Source organism: Pelecanus crispus, chromosome 2 (genome assembly GCF_030463565.1).
Source record: "Pelecanus crispus isolate bPelCri1 chromosome 2, bPelCri1.pri, whole genome shotgun sequence".
In the NCBI taxonomy this organism is placed as follows: Eukaryota; Metazoa; Chordata; class Aves; order Pelecaniformes; family Pelecanidae; genus Pelecanus; species Pelecanus crispus.
The window spans coordinates 106,961,552-106,976,802 of record NC_134644.1 but is presented as its reverse complement, the minus strand read 5'-3'; the positions used below and the strand labels follow the sequence as shown (position 1 = coordinate 106,976,802).

General features: G+C 38.7%; 1 protein-coding gene across 1 annotated transcript in view; it reads right to left on the bottom strand.

The window, feature by feature from the left end:
* TEX10 (testis expressed 10) overlaps positions 1 to 15,251 on the bottom strand; it is a 61,735-nt gene that overhangs the window by 6,230 nt on the left and 40,254 nt on the right. Inside the window, exons 10-11 of the mRNA XM_075705459.1 lie at positions 12,254 to 12,342; positions 10,886 to 11,019 (exon numbers count right to left, since the gene is read on the bottom strand). Of these exons, the coding sequence (XP_075561574.1) occupies positions 10,886 to 11,019; positions 12,254 to 12,342 (223 nt within the window). The remainder of the gene's footprint in view (positions 1 to 10,885; positions 11,020 to 12,253; positions 12,343 to 15,251) is intronic.

The window sequence follows — 15,251 nt, the reverse complement described above, 5'->3', positions numbered from 1 at the left end:
CTCGACTAAGCAAAAACTGCCCTCTAAGATACCTTGCTGACTGAAGAAAGCTAGAGAAAACTTTCATGGAATGATCTGACTTGGGGGATTAAATTCTGTGATAGTGTCCTGGTTTTGAGACTTAAGTTGTCTTGACCTGCCCTGATTCACCAAAAGAAGACATAATGACAAAATACAAAACATCACCCATGTTGTATCAAAAACAATGGTCCACAACATTTCCAGCTGAAGAGAGACCTCAAGGAAAGGAAAGGTTAGGAAAAGAACCCTTAGCTCAAGGTCCTGTGATATGAAAACTCAATCCTAACTAATGTGGATGCCAGTGGTGGTTTAATCAGAAATGGCCAAGCAGTATCATTTGTGGTGATATAAAAGCATGCTCAGCTTTTTTCAAAATTACATGCCACACATGCTTTTAGCCCTGTTTAAGCTGGCCAAATCAGGAGGCCCTTAAACACATCCGCTTGATGGAACATAATACTGTCAGGACGTTGCTCATGTTAATCAGTATTACAGGTGTATTCGTGCAAGTATTTTGACTGGTAGTACTATTTAAAAGACAATGTTATAGATACTCTTGTACTGAATACCCTTATTTTTGATACTATACATTTATTTAATAATGAAATAATATTATTAAAACCATGTACTCCATCCTAGATATGGTAGTGCTTCTGTACACTGCAATTTGAAAGTGATAAAATGTGAAGTACTCTGTCTGGAACATTCCCAAGAAGCACACTCAAAACATTTGCATATTAGCAGTGTCAAAGAATAAAGTCAAGCTGAGACAGAGGTTACTACTGGGGATTGTCATGTCAAGGACAAACTCTGATGCCCATCTGACCGAGTGTTTTAATGAGTAACATTTACATAAAAGGTAAAGCTACATTGATGAAATCTGTCGGCTGACAGCTCAAAGTTGAAAAACACTGCCACGACAGGAGGACTGGACTAACCTATAGAAAAGATCGCACGCGTCTGATGAGTAACAGGTATAGGAAAAAATTAAGTGAAACAAAAGTGGCGGGTCATGCACTTGGAGACTGATAAAAACTTCTGCATGCAGCTAGGAGGTTTAACAGTTGGAAATTAGGAGAAAATTCTGTGCATAACAATGGACCACAAGGTGGATGTGATACAACCATGAAACGAGCAAATGTCACTTTAGGATGGAAAAATAATCACAATAGAAGTGATCAGAGTACTGATCATCTGTTCAATACTACTCATAAGACCCTACTTAGACTATTTCTGACAAAATAGGAGTCACTCATTTTCAAGAAAGGTAAATTCAAACTGAACAGACATAGAAAAATTGCAGAGAGATCCTGTCTTACAGGTGTCAATGGAAAGAACTTAACCCACCTTAGCTGGCAAAACAATACCTGAGAAGGGATATTACTGTCACTTACAAATACAGAAGAGAGGTGAAAACCACTGCAGGAAAACAAATATAACCAAAGAGCAACAAAAAATAACAATGATAAATAAATGCAGATGAGATGGAAATTAGGAAGGATGATTATGAAAGGGGACATGCAGGAGACATTTGTTGCTCATAAGACAGAGCTCAGGAAGTCTGCAAATGGGGTATGCCATATGCTTGTGAGCACATGGCACTAGATACAGTAAGCTAGGGAGATCCCTTCTAGTTCAATACACACCCACATGAGGTCAACAAATTAAAGACCTCGAAGGCAAGTCCACCAGGCCCGCCCAGCAAACTAAGGCTTCATTATTAATAAAACCATTATTAATATTTCACCCTTAGGACTACACCCCTAGAACAGGCCTACCAGACCACTGAGGTTCTCCCTGAGATGACAAGTTGCAGGAGCATTTCCTAACAGGTACAATTCGCCAACACTTGGGCATCATACCACTGAAGAGCAGCATACTTGCTTAGAAGGGTGGTGGTAAAGTGCATTGGCAAACAAAAGCTTTTCAACCTTTTGGGTCTTCCTGACCCTCAAAATAGCACAACCATTCCCTACATTCAGTTCTATTTTCCTACGATTAAGTGGGAGTGGCAATCCTTTCCAATTCCATAAATTAAATCCTGCTTGAAATGGCTTTCATAACAAATGCCTGTTATAAAAAGTGAAACTGAAACATTATTAGACATGGAAATGAAAAGCAAAGAAAACTTAATTATCACATGAAAATTACTATTTTTCCTGACAATTTTCCTTAGGCAAGGGTTTGCATGATGTTTAATTTCCATAATAAAATGTCACAGCTGATTCGTTATTTTACATTTGATTAGCATTTATCACATTTTTGGTGCATTCATAGATTGATTTTGGACTAAAGCCAGAGCAGTTTTGTTTCAGAGTATTACGGAAGTGAATGGACAGAGAATGAGCACTTCTGATCGTAGGGGGATTTTATACCTTTTTGAGACAAGTATTTTATAACAGGGTTGCTTTAGGTTTAGAGGGTTTGGGTTTTTTTCTTTTTAATTTTGTTTGAATATCTACTTGAGTAAATTAAGGCAAAGAAAAGCATTCTTTTAAATACTGGGATTAACTGTTATGCAGCAAATACTACAGGCTTCATAATCCATTGGCAGCTTTTCAGACCAAACCTTATTGATCAAACGAGCCCAGCTACCCATCATACTAATGAGCTACATAACTACAACAGCAGGCTCCCTACTAGTGCTTCAGGAAATCGTTACTACACAGGCCTCCTTGCCTGCCATGCTGAAGACATACTCCAACAGCAGCCAGCTAAAATGGAAGGGGGGTGGGCGGAGAAGGCTGGGAAGGCAGCCCAGGAGCACTCCCTGGGCTTTTTGGAGATCCTCGCACCGTGGAGTATTGTAGTCTAGTCTTCAACTGGATGAGTTAAAAGCATTTTTGCTGCTGACAGCCAACCTAACTGACTCTTAATGCAATCTGAAACCGGCTTTTCATAGCTCTAATGGACAAGCAGAGGAATCAATCAGCTGACTATTGCTTATCCGTAAGATGCTCTCCACTCCAAAAGGCAGAGTTGGGAAGAACCTAGGAAGCCCAGTCTCAATCCGAGCCCTCATGGCAACAGGAACATGCACGAATGATGAACTGAGAGTAATGTTTTGTTCATAATTTAACTGTTCCCACTCCATAAATCACTCAATGCTTCCCATAACGTGACAGATTCCTGACTCAAAAAGCCCCAAGGGAAATATTTTATCAGGAACTCTCCAGGGGAAATCTGCATATAATTTCAAGCTTAATCATGCTGCAAAGCACTCTCTTTTTCAAAGAAAAATACTTACCTTCCTCTGAAGACATGCACAAGCATAAGCGCACAAAGGAACGAAGCAAGCAGAAAAAATAATGCATCAAGTACTTTAGCGAGCCACCATGTGGAGTCTGACCAAAGACAGTTCAGACTTCAAAAGAAGTGATTTTATTAAAAAAGAAAGTTGGCATACACCAGACACTATATCCTAATGTGAACTTTAAAATACAGTTTTCAATTGACATTGACATCCACCTCAAACATGGGTAACTAAAATGTAACAGGCTGTTCTGCAGTCAATTCCCAAGCCCTTGTGAAATGACTGTTTCGAGTGGGACTCTATCCAGTAGAACATGTTACTGCAGAGCGTAGAAAACGAGAAGTTTTCAGGCGATGGGGCAGGCAATGAAGCTTGTCGTCTGAAGCTTGGCCAGCTTCCCCTGAAGCACCCTAGCTCATCAGGCAGTGTACTCCCTTGACAGGTGCTGCTTCTCTTTCTGAAATAAACTGATTTGACAGGGCAATATTAACAGTGCCCTGAGTTGTTGAGAAAGCTGCGTACAATGAGATCTTTGTTCATCTACCTTGGCTAAGCTCACAGGGGCAGATGTGAAAGGTATGCCTGATTCAGTGACTCCAGAAAAAAAAGAAAAAACACCACCAAAAAACCCACAGAAAACCCACACACAATCACAACAAAACAAAACAAAACCTAGGTTAAAAAAAGAAAAAGCCAAAAAGAAGAAACAGAGTCTGCAGGAGAACAACACATAGGTGGGCAATGGCAGGGGGAGGATATGGAACCAAAACCAAAAAAGACCCACACTATTGGGCTAATTTTACATACAGGATAGCAAAACAGGAAGGCAGAAACTTGTTTAAGAATTACAAATGCTTAAGAACACGCATCGTGTCCTGCATCTTGATGGAGTACGTATTTCCAAAGACTTAGGATTATGAAACACGGTTAATTGCTGGATCGGAAACAGAGTAACTAACTACAGCATACAAACACATCTTGCATCTGTTGAACTGTAGCAATTGCCTATATGCAGATTCCTAGGCTGCACATGCAGTCTGATGTTAAACCTATATTAAAAGTCAACTAAACCAAGTGAAGTTACCCTTATTTGCCACTGGACACAAATACATGCGTGGCAATCACTATTGCTCACCTACTGTACAAGAACTTGATCACATGTTTAAATCTGGGTTCCAGCAAGATGTGGTGCCAGGAGGCAGAGAACTATGGGCTACAGACAATCCTACTGTCTCACTAAGTGACAGGCACTTCTGAAAATATTATTCTTTTGTGAGCAAAACCAGGTTTTGTGCTCCACAGCTAATGTGCCATCCAGGAGGAGATAAAGCCATACCTGAAAAACAGCACAGGCCTGGTTCTCGGAGCCATCTTACTAGCAAAATTTGAAGAAAGGATACCATGAAATAGCTTTGCTACCCAAGGAGCTTTTCTTTCATCCTCTTGCAGCCATAACAAGCCCATCTTTCACAGCTCTGCAGCTTCCACACAGCTATAAAATGTTACCACAGCTGATTCCTCCTCCCTGTGGATGCCTCCCTGTCAGACCACATGCAGGACGGTCAAAGGAACGTCTGATGTACAAGTCTCCAAATTCACCTGCCTGCCCCCTCACCAAACAAAAGGACTTGAAAACACAGAAAACCGTACACTTAGGAAACTAGCTCTTGTTCCACGAAGCCTGCCTTTTTAAGCAAATTTAGTTTAGGTATCGCAAACCAGGATGTGAATTTATAGCATAAGATACACTGTTAATTCACATTAGTTACCTGCAGTAACGTGTGAGCTCCCAGCTATAAAATGTCACAAGATACACTGGAAGTATAAGGTGCAGGGCACAATGGAGCACTGGCCCAAAGATCAAGTTAGGTTTTTTGGGGTTTGTGTTTTGGTGTTCGGGTTGTATTGGTGGTTTTTTTGTTGGGTTTTTTTGTGTTTTATATCTTAAGAAAATTATGGAGGAGACAATTAAAAGAGAGCTTTATTCATTTTAGGAGTCATTACATTTATTTATATAATTTCTCTTTTGTTTCTTTGGAATTTGCATTACTTTTCAAGAAAACACCTTTATTTTCATTTCTGAACATTTGACTTGGATACGATGTAGCTTTACAAAACACTAATGGGCTTATACAGAGTTTTTTAATCCTCCTTAAAGAAGGTAAGAATTACAGCATATTTCTAGTTCAGAAGGGATACTACTTACCCTCAGCTGCTTTTTCTTCCCCAACGTAACTCTAATCTGGAAATCTCAATACAGACCACAAGTTGAAATCTTACAGGAACTTCAACTCAGAATCTTAATTTTAAAAATTTAGTGGGTTTTTTGAAGTGTTAATCTCTGCTTAAAGTAAGCTTCAGCACTGCAACACCACCATTTACTTCAAGACAAACATCCTTGCAAGACTTTTAATTTACATGCATTGACTTGCTATCTTTACTGATTTGTCATAATTTTCCATAGCACATCAGTGCAGACACAGCCTTCCCAACTCTATTTCACTTGTAAGACTTCTCCATTTTTGACACACATTAGTATATTACATTATATGCATCCTAAAGGTTTTTAATTCAAGACTGCTTTTAAAAGCAGCTGACCTTCCTTAGTGTTGGCTCTTTAAAACATTTAAGCTGTTTGTTCAGTATTTTATTTCTTCAAGTCAGTTATGTGCTCAATATAACTCTAGAATCTCGACTTTGAGCAGAATTTTTGAATTATCATTTGCTTCCCCCTCCAAAATGTTCAAGTGTCAATAAACATCAAATATTACAACAATAGAAATTATCATGTATACACTGTTAGCTTGTTAAACTGTTCATTCCTGTTGGCGCTATTTCATTCGATACTAGCAGAGCAATTCAATTACAGGGGAGTGAACAATATTACCGACAAACACTATAGGCACAGTTAAAATGAACAAAGACTGAAGCCTCTTCCCTAAGGCTGCAACCATTTATTCCGGAGCCCCATCTATTTCAGCTACAGGGGTATGATTTTAAATAATTGGCTTTAATAAGGCAGAAGTCATTTTAAGTAGAAGTTGCTCCAGAAAAGGAACCAATGTTTCCACGTTTAACATATCTTTTAGACAAAATATGAATATTAACCTTTACAGCTACACAAAATGGCATTTAAAGGAACACTTTTCTTAAGCATTGCTCCTGAAGTGAAAATCACCATTACCTAAAAGCTTCCACAAAAAAATAACATGGCTTCAAGTTTCCACTATGCCAATTACCACTCTCTAGGAAAAAAGTTACAAACAGTATCCATCTCAAAACAGCTTTTGTTATAAACCACTTAAAAGCATTAATTCCTATCAGAAGTGCATTTGTTTAGCCTTTTGTCTTTGTTTAGCCCCAGCCTGTTCACCCTCCTCCCACAGTACGACAGGGAGAGAATTGGAAGGGCAAAAGCAGGAGAATTCATGGGTTGATATAAGAACAGTTTAATAATTGAAATAAAATATTAATAAAAAAATTTGTAGTGAAGAGGAAAACAACAAAAAAGAGGAACAAAATCCAGAAAAAACAAGTGATGCAACCACTTACCGCCCAAGGCCCAGCCAGTTCCCGAGCAGCAATTGCTGCCCCCCAGCGAAATCCCCCCAGTTTCTATACTGAGCATGACGTCATATGGTATGGAATAGCCCTTTGGGCAGTTTGGATCAACTAGTCTGGCTGTGCCCCCTCCCAGCTTCTTGTGCACCTGGCAGAGCATGGGAAGCTGCAAAGTCCTTGACTAGCATAAGCAGTACTTAGCAACAACTAAACCATGGGTGTGTTATCAACATTATTCTCATACTAAATCCAAAACACAGCACTACACCAGCTATTAGGAAGAAAATTAACTCTCCCAGCTGAAACCAGTACACCTTTTCACCAATTACAGTTAGACACATGCTACTAACTGCACTGGTTATATTATAACACACTCCAAGAGTCCAGACTGCCATTTCAAAATGCCTCAAGTTCTTCTTTTCCTTCACACAACCTGCTCTTTCTCCAGAAGCAACATCTTTCCTCCTTCTGCATCTCTGGTATGTATAATTCCCTCTTACAGTTCATTACCATTAGAAATACATACCACTCACTGTACAGTACAGCTAGCTAGTGACAGAAAGCTGGGACTGTTTTCAAACCCAGAGGAAGGCAAAGTCAAGCAGCAAGCAATAAAGCCAACAAGCCGTGGCTTCCTACAGATTCACGCCTGGGACCCTTCATCCCTTCGCGTCCTGTTCTGCAGCTCCTCCTGCCTCACAACCCCGGATACCCCTGCGGGCCAAGCGACAGAGCCTGCTGAGCCTGGTCCAGAGTGATGCACATGCAGGCTGGCCAGCTGGCTGCTGCCAAGCAGGATGCAGAAAACATGTTAAACTGCCTTCTGCTAATCTAGAGTTTTTTATCTTCCACCTGCTTATTTTCCTAAAACTTATGGGCAACTAGTATTTGCAACTTCATTCTTTTAAGCAGAGCGCCAAAAACTAACCAATGGTTTAGACAAAACTAGTGGTGGAAGAGAATAAAGAGGAGGATAGATGGACTAATAATAATCTGATCACTAGTCTCATTTATTCATAGGAAACTAGGCTGTCAAATCATAACTGCATCAGTTCCTTATTTATTTTCATCCACAATAAAGTATTTTTCCATTATGAGGAAAACCTGAATTAAAACTACACAATGAGAACTCTTTTAAATGAACAATTCTCTGCTTTATGTTGAGGCCTGAATGCTGCTGGAGGGCTGTTCTCACTTACTAGGTATTTTAAATTACTACAAATATTTTTCTTAACATTACAGCATCACCATAAGCTTCCTTATCCAGCAAGGGAAAGCATGAAAGATTCAGCATACAGAAGCTGTGCCGCTCTACTCAGTTCCACCAAAAGCATGACTCAAGATGGGGTTTATTATTTCCTGTAGTAGTACTTTATTTAAATAAAATCATTTACTATCACAGCCAATAATATTTTTATTCCGAAATTGTGTCATACCTTGAACTATGTCCACTTGGAAGAAAGCGGTCTCCAAATCTACCTCCCTCAAACTCAATGCACAGAGAGCTATCATATCACACTGCCTTTCAAGACATCCTAGAAAAGCCTCATGATTTGCTGGCAGTTTTCTTCTCCTCAGAGGCTGCAGCTCTGGGTTGGGGGGGGGGGGGGGGGGGGGGTTGCTGCTGTTTGGTTTATTTTCTTTTGACAGGAGAGTAGCTCATTCAATACCTGGTGGAAACTACTTGCTCTACAAAAACTATTCCTGTGCAACTTTTGGCAAATCTTGAACTGAAAGGTTTTTCCCCAATCCAGGGTCGTCCCCCCCAGCTTCTTTTATTTAAAATGCTCCAGCCTCCAAATCCCAAAGTTTTTATTGACTAGTCCCCAGAATGTTTTCTTTACAAATTGAACATGAAATAGAATATGGGTCAACATGTTTGAGGTTGGAGAATGGTACTCAACAAGGAAAAGAGAAAAACATTAAAACTGAACGCAGCACTGTATTAGATATTTAAACACAGAGAAAAGTCATCTAAAAGCCTAAACATCTGGGGTTTTTTGCTTGTTTGGGGTTTTGTTTTGGGGTTTTTTTTTTTTTTTTTTTAAATGGACATCCACTGCTCTCCCCTCACACACCAAGCTAGTCACCTTGTTGCAGAAAGCCAAGAGGTTGGTCAAACACAATTTGGCCTTCATAAATCCTTGCTGACTATTCCTGATCACATCCTAGGTGTATCCAATATAACCCAGTTTACTAGAAACTTTCCACAATCATGAACATGCTTATGAGGAAAAGCCTCTAATCTCCTTCTCAAGTTCAGAGTTGCAAGCAGCAGTCCAGAACTCCCTCTGATTAAGAGTGTACAAAATGAGGTGGGTCCAGAAGGACTCACTGCTCTTCACACACAGATTTTTGATGCATGGGATTTTTGTTCCCATTCTCTCTTTCATAACTTCATCTCCAGAAAAGACTTCAGTCTGACACGTAACTGCTGAAGTAGTGCAATGCTCCATATGATCACCAAATCCTCTTTCATTACTAAACAAGGATATCCAGCTCTTTGCTTAATGACTGCCATCCACTTCTGAGAACTTGAGGGAGCACCTTGTATCTTTCCCAGTAAAAGGTACTTAACAAAAGCAAGTCTCAAGTTTCTGAAAAGTAATGACTCTCCTTAATAGCACCAAAACACTGAAAAGATTGTGGCAGGAGAAGCAAATCAAACTTGCAACCAGGAACCAAAGGCACAAACAAGATATCTACAATCAAGCTCCTCCATCTTTCCTAAGTGGAAATGTTCCTATTGTGTGGTTTCTCAACCAACTTTGATAGATTTGTGGAAGAGAAGCAAGAGGAAAAAAGATGATGTGAGGGGTGGCATTTTCAGAAGCAGGTAAAGTATATATAAATCCTTCAGATGTATGGAATTATGCTAACTCTTTGAGACACTTGCAAGTAATCTCTCTGGTGCATTCACAGAGGAACAATCCTGTGTTCTGTACAGGACAGGGAGAGAAAACTAATTCTAGTCTTTCAACACCAGAGGAAGCTGTTTTGGTGAGAAAACACATCATTCCTGCCCAGAAGAGACAGTGAACAACTTGGGAAGAAAGTTTAGCTACTCCACAGGCCAACTGACTGCAGTCAGGACATCTAAAGATATGTGTCAATCATGGTACCAAATAACAGCTTTCCTTAAAATACTATTCATTACATAATAGCACACATGCAATATATGCCTCTGACTATCATTCATTTCAGTACATTATCACTAACTTCATGATTTGAAAGAGACAAATCTACTATACTGCTTTCTTGAACCACAAAGATTGCTAGGAAAACACAGAATAAACCATACAACTAAAAACTTGTTACACTCTTCTTTCTGTATTCATGACAGATTTAATAAATACTGTCAAATTGGCATGTCATTAAAACATGATTTCATGCCTTAACGTGGTTCATGGTGGGCTAAGCAACAAAGAGTTGAGCCAGAATGAAGACTAATATGTACCTGTTCTGGATAAAATCGGGTGGCTCAGATACCTTTAGAACCAGCAATAAAACTAAACTTTTGGTTCTCACAATTTTAGGAGTAGGAACTGAATTCACACTGAAGTTTCTAATCCCAGTAAATTTTGATTAAATAAGCATCAGAAGTTATTCTAAATAACCACCAATGCCAACTTAATATTACTTTCAAGTTAAAGTCTCACTTAATGCAAATGCTTTTTAATTAACAGTGGAATTTACTCTCAAAGAAAACTCTTCATAATTAGTATATTTACAGTTAATTTACTTTTGAAAGCCAAAACATATTGCTGGTCTTAACCTTATTAGTGTTTAAGAATTTTCCACCAAGGCTTCTAGCCATTTTTTCCATTAGTATTGTTTTGCATACTACATGTCTCAACATTCATCTTTTAAAGCACCTTCCTTCAAAATATTATCTGATGGCTATAGAAAAACATTGGCAGTTCGACAGCTGTTATATTTTTCATTCTTTTTTCAACTCAACTCACAACAAGATTTAGGCATCTGCGGAAAAGGGATGGAAAGCACTCGGAGTTTGTATGCTGTCATTTAGAATTAGTGTTGATGTATTACCTCTGCCACAGCCCAGTGGTGTAAAAACTGGTCCAGATCAGTTAGGTAAAGACGGACAGGTGAAAGCTGTGTCTGGCTAATGTGTGGCTTTCCTCTAATGCCCTGGAGACTAGTCAACTCCTCTCTTGAAAACCCTAGAGAAAAAGAAGCAGTACAACAGTATCACGAAACAAATCAAGCACTGTTCTACTTCAACAGCATCGTTGACAAAAGCTGCCTTTTAAATTACGTCTGCATAACATTTTTTGTTAAAAGCTCTTGCTTGGTATTTTAAATTACATATACCAAAATACAAATTCTGACTTCTGAAAGAAAACCAAAAATATTTGAAAAATCAATGGCATACCCATTTAAACTATAACGTGGTATAAAAACTGCAAGAGGCCCACATTATGCTGCTATTTTCCATGTACGTATCTTTACAAAATGAAAAAAAAAAAACAGGTATAATGCAAGACAGTTCACTATGTGTTCACAATAACTCAGTAACCTTCTAATATAACTCCAGGGTTTAAAAAAAAAAAAAAAAAATTCATTTGGCTAATTATTTCTAGCCAGGTATTAGAAGTTTTAGTAAGGCTAATTATCTCTAGCCAGCTATTAGATGTTTTAGTAAAACAGGACTACTGCTCCAGAACAGTCACTTTGGTTTTGCTTGTTTTCTCAGTTATCAGTACAGCACTCTCTTCACTGTTTTAGGAAAAAAAAAGGTAATTTTTGAAAGCAAAGTAGTTTAACATTATGAATGACTGAGGTGATAAAGAAAAGACACTTTTTACCACAAGAAACTGGAAGATATTTCTCAGAAATATTATGCCATTTTAACCACTGTAATTTCCTAAAATTGCATCACCCCAGAATACAACTATTTTTATATCTGAGTGAGAGTATAGTAGCAGAAGTAATTCTGCTCATGCTGACCCTGGGCAGCTCACTTCAACATACTTTGATTACTTTATTCTGATGGAATGTTTTTAATAGCATAAGCATGTCCACAGGAAATCCCAGAGGCACTCATTTATATTATTATGAGCCAATAAAAGGCATTTACTTAAGTCTAGAAAAAAAATTCTTGTTCAAGTCATATGCTGAATTTAGGTTTTCCTTATACTTCCAAAAAAAAAAAAGTTGCTCCAATGACAAAAATACATGCAAATATTCAGCCGAAATGGCAATTCAAAGTATAAAAATAGGGTGTCAAAAATCAGATCAAGAGGGAAGAAAAAAGTATCTCATAAAAAGTAATAAGTTTAGAATTACTTTCAGGAAGTACTTACTACACCATTTATTCTAAATTAAATCCAGCAATTGACTATCAAAACAAATTTCATTTTGTTAATTCTGAATTATGACATTCACATGGATTACCTATAAGGGTTGAAAACAAGAAGCTGAAATAGTCCACATCATTCACTGAATTATCCTGCACTTGGCACTTCCAGCCTGCAAAGGATGATCTACACAAAACCAATAGCAGATAGTTTATTAAAAACCATATAATTAAGAATTCACAACCTACCTGCACAATACAATCAATTAGCATGACTAAATTGTTAATTTTAGCATTCCTGTTTCTAACCACTGTTGTTCGAGTAGCATTTTAAATAGTTTCCAAAACAGAACTTGCTCTTTTCAAGACAAGTAATATTGAACTTTGCACCCCTACATAGGCTTAGGTTGTTAGGTTGTTTAAATTACTGAGATAGCAACTTTTCATACATACCGGTATAACCTTTAATATAGCGATGACAGCTAACACACACTAAATTAAATTAGTTTTATTTCCCTTATTTGGTAAAAGTCGTTATGTTACAAAGCTGGGCTATATTTTTCATTATATCCACTAGTTTTGATACAGCTCTTTACATTAACAATAGATCCCATTTAAAAGCAGTTTCAGCATCTATTTTAAGCTGTTGAACACAGAACTAAATTAAAAACTTGCTTTGAGATTTAGAACATACGAAGGAGCAATAGGCAAAGACAGGAGCAAACCCATTATCAAAGCTGCCCGACACTTCCCTTTTTAGGGGCAATCTGTAAGAACTGGTGAGCCAGCTTACTTCTGTTTCTCAAATTAGAAGCTGTATGTGCTTGTGGAAACTCGGAGCAAACTGAGACACCGCTGATCAATCACCTAACAGTAGCATCTTGCCTGTGTACCAGTGCAGAAACAAGAGAAAGCCAGGAGCTGGGAGCAAGTACCTCTCACGCTTGCTTTCTTCAAAAGGCTGAAGCTCAGAACTACATCACGTTATGCAAAGTGCATATTATTCCAATCTACTTGTACACTGCTCTTGGCACTTGTGATGTGGACTATGGATCTTTGCTGTAAGAGATTGTTGCTTTCTGCTCTTACAATCTTGCGAAATTTCAGAGTTTCCAAATGCAGTTTTCCAAGCCAACTATCTGCCTCGGATCACCTAATTTCTCTTCGCTAACAGCCAAAATGGCTTAGCTGATGGGTAACAAAATTCTGGAAAGCTTGTTTCTCAGAAATTTTTAACAGCTCCATGTTTCAGGAGCAAAAATATCAAATTTAGAATAACTTTGTGCCAGGCATGTACATTTTGCCACCCCATGAAAATCCATCCACAGTATTTCAGCATCCACAAAAATGACAGCTAGAATATGCACGTGTCTGGAGCATGTCAAAAAAGGGGGGGGGGGATTTCAGAATTTCTTTATATTAAAGAAAAAATTCAGGACTTAATCAGGCTACCACATGGGATAATTCATTGGTGGTGGGGGAAATCACTGCTAGGTGACAGGGAACAAAGAAAGGCTTTATTAAACAAAGTTCCCACTTCACATTGTATCCTTAATGGCAAATCCTTATGTCAAGGCGTATTTCAGGTGACCTAGTGTCTTCGCAGTGCAGGCAGCTCTGCATGGTCCCTTCTAGATCCTAGGAGGCCTTTGGTCCTCCTCTGAGGCCTGGCTTGCTGTTTCCTTTCCCTAACCTGTAGTCTCTCAATCTCTCTGCATTTGTAAGGCTGCCACTTGGCTGCCAACACTGAGTTCTCCAGAGACAAACCCCTTGGCCATGGCCAGTAGTCTTCTCCCAGGAGAAAGGAAGAATTTCCTCCCTCCTTCCAAGGAGGTCTCAGTCCAATTAATTACAGCATCTAAGAGATTTCACACATACTCAACTAAATCAGCAAGAGGTCTTGCAACCTGTTTCCCCAGAGATTCTACATAAGGTGAATATTCACACGATAATTAGATCCATATACCAGAAGTGAGAATAAAGCCCATGTCCCGTTCAGCATCGGGGAAGAAGCTGCCTGAATCCAAGGCAGAGGGACCAAGAGTCAGACTTGAAGTCATTCATTATACCAAAATAAGCATTGGGGAGCATGAAGAGAGATTCAGGATAATTTAGGACTTACTGGACACAGAAATCCCAAATGTGATGCAATCACTGAGCAAAATGGTGGGAATGCAAGAGGGTGGAATAGATACATCAGATGACAAGCTGCAAAGGGAATCGGGGAAATGTGAAAATAAAAAAGATCTCGGGCCGGAAGACAGAAAACATGGAAAGAACCTGTGATAAGCCTAAATTCAGGGAGTAGGGACTTGCATGACAAAGCTAGTCAGAATCTGGTTTAAAATAATATAAAATATAAAAATATTTTTCCTTTCAACTGTTAGCAGATGTATCGAATTCCTCATAATAGGACCAGCGGATGCAAGAATTTTCCATAAACTCCAGAAGAGACTGAAGAAAAACTCAGATGCGCTGCAGGCTAGTAAACACATAAACTGTAAGAGGTTCAGGAGATCCCTGAAAAATTATTCTGAAGCTCATTGCTAAACATCTGGAAATTTTTCAAACACTTCAGCAGTTTTGATTTTCTACCCACTTTTGACTATCTGCACACTCACGAAACAGGACAAGAAGCATTTTAAGCATCCTAACAGCATGCCAAGCTAAGTGTCACTGATGTAGACATAAGAGGAAGCAGAGAGAATCGCTGCTGTTCTGCCCCGGGGAACATGGAGGCAGTGTACGACACAAACCCTTGACAGAGCTATTAAATGGTTTTAAGACTCATCTACAAGCAGAGCTGCACCGAGACACACACACACACACAAAAGCAAGATCCGTAGATTTGGTTGCAGTTTACTTTTTTAAAAAGTGAAGGCTATTACATACATAAAAGAAGCCTCAGTGTTAAGAGAGCATTAAGGTTAAAAATAATCTAGCATTCAACTTAGAAAGTGACAGAGAAATTTGCCTGTATCTTCAGCTTGGCCTCTTTGTGCATATGCCTTAGAGTGTGAGAATATTATGTCATATTTTCTCTAAAAAAAAAAAAAATCTATGCCTCATTCAAATCTGGATTATGCAATGAAGGAT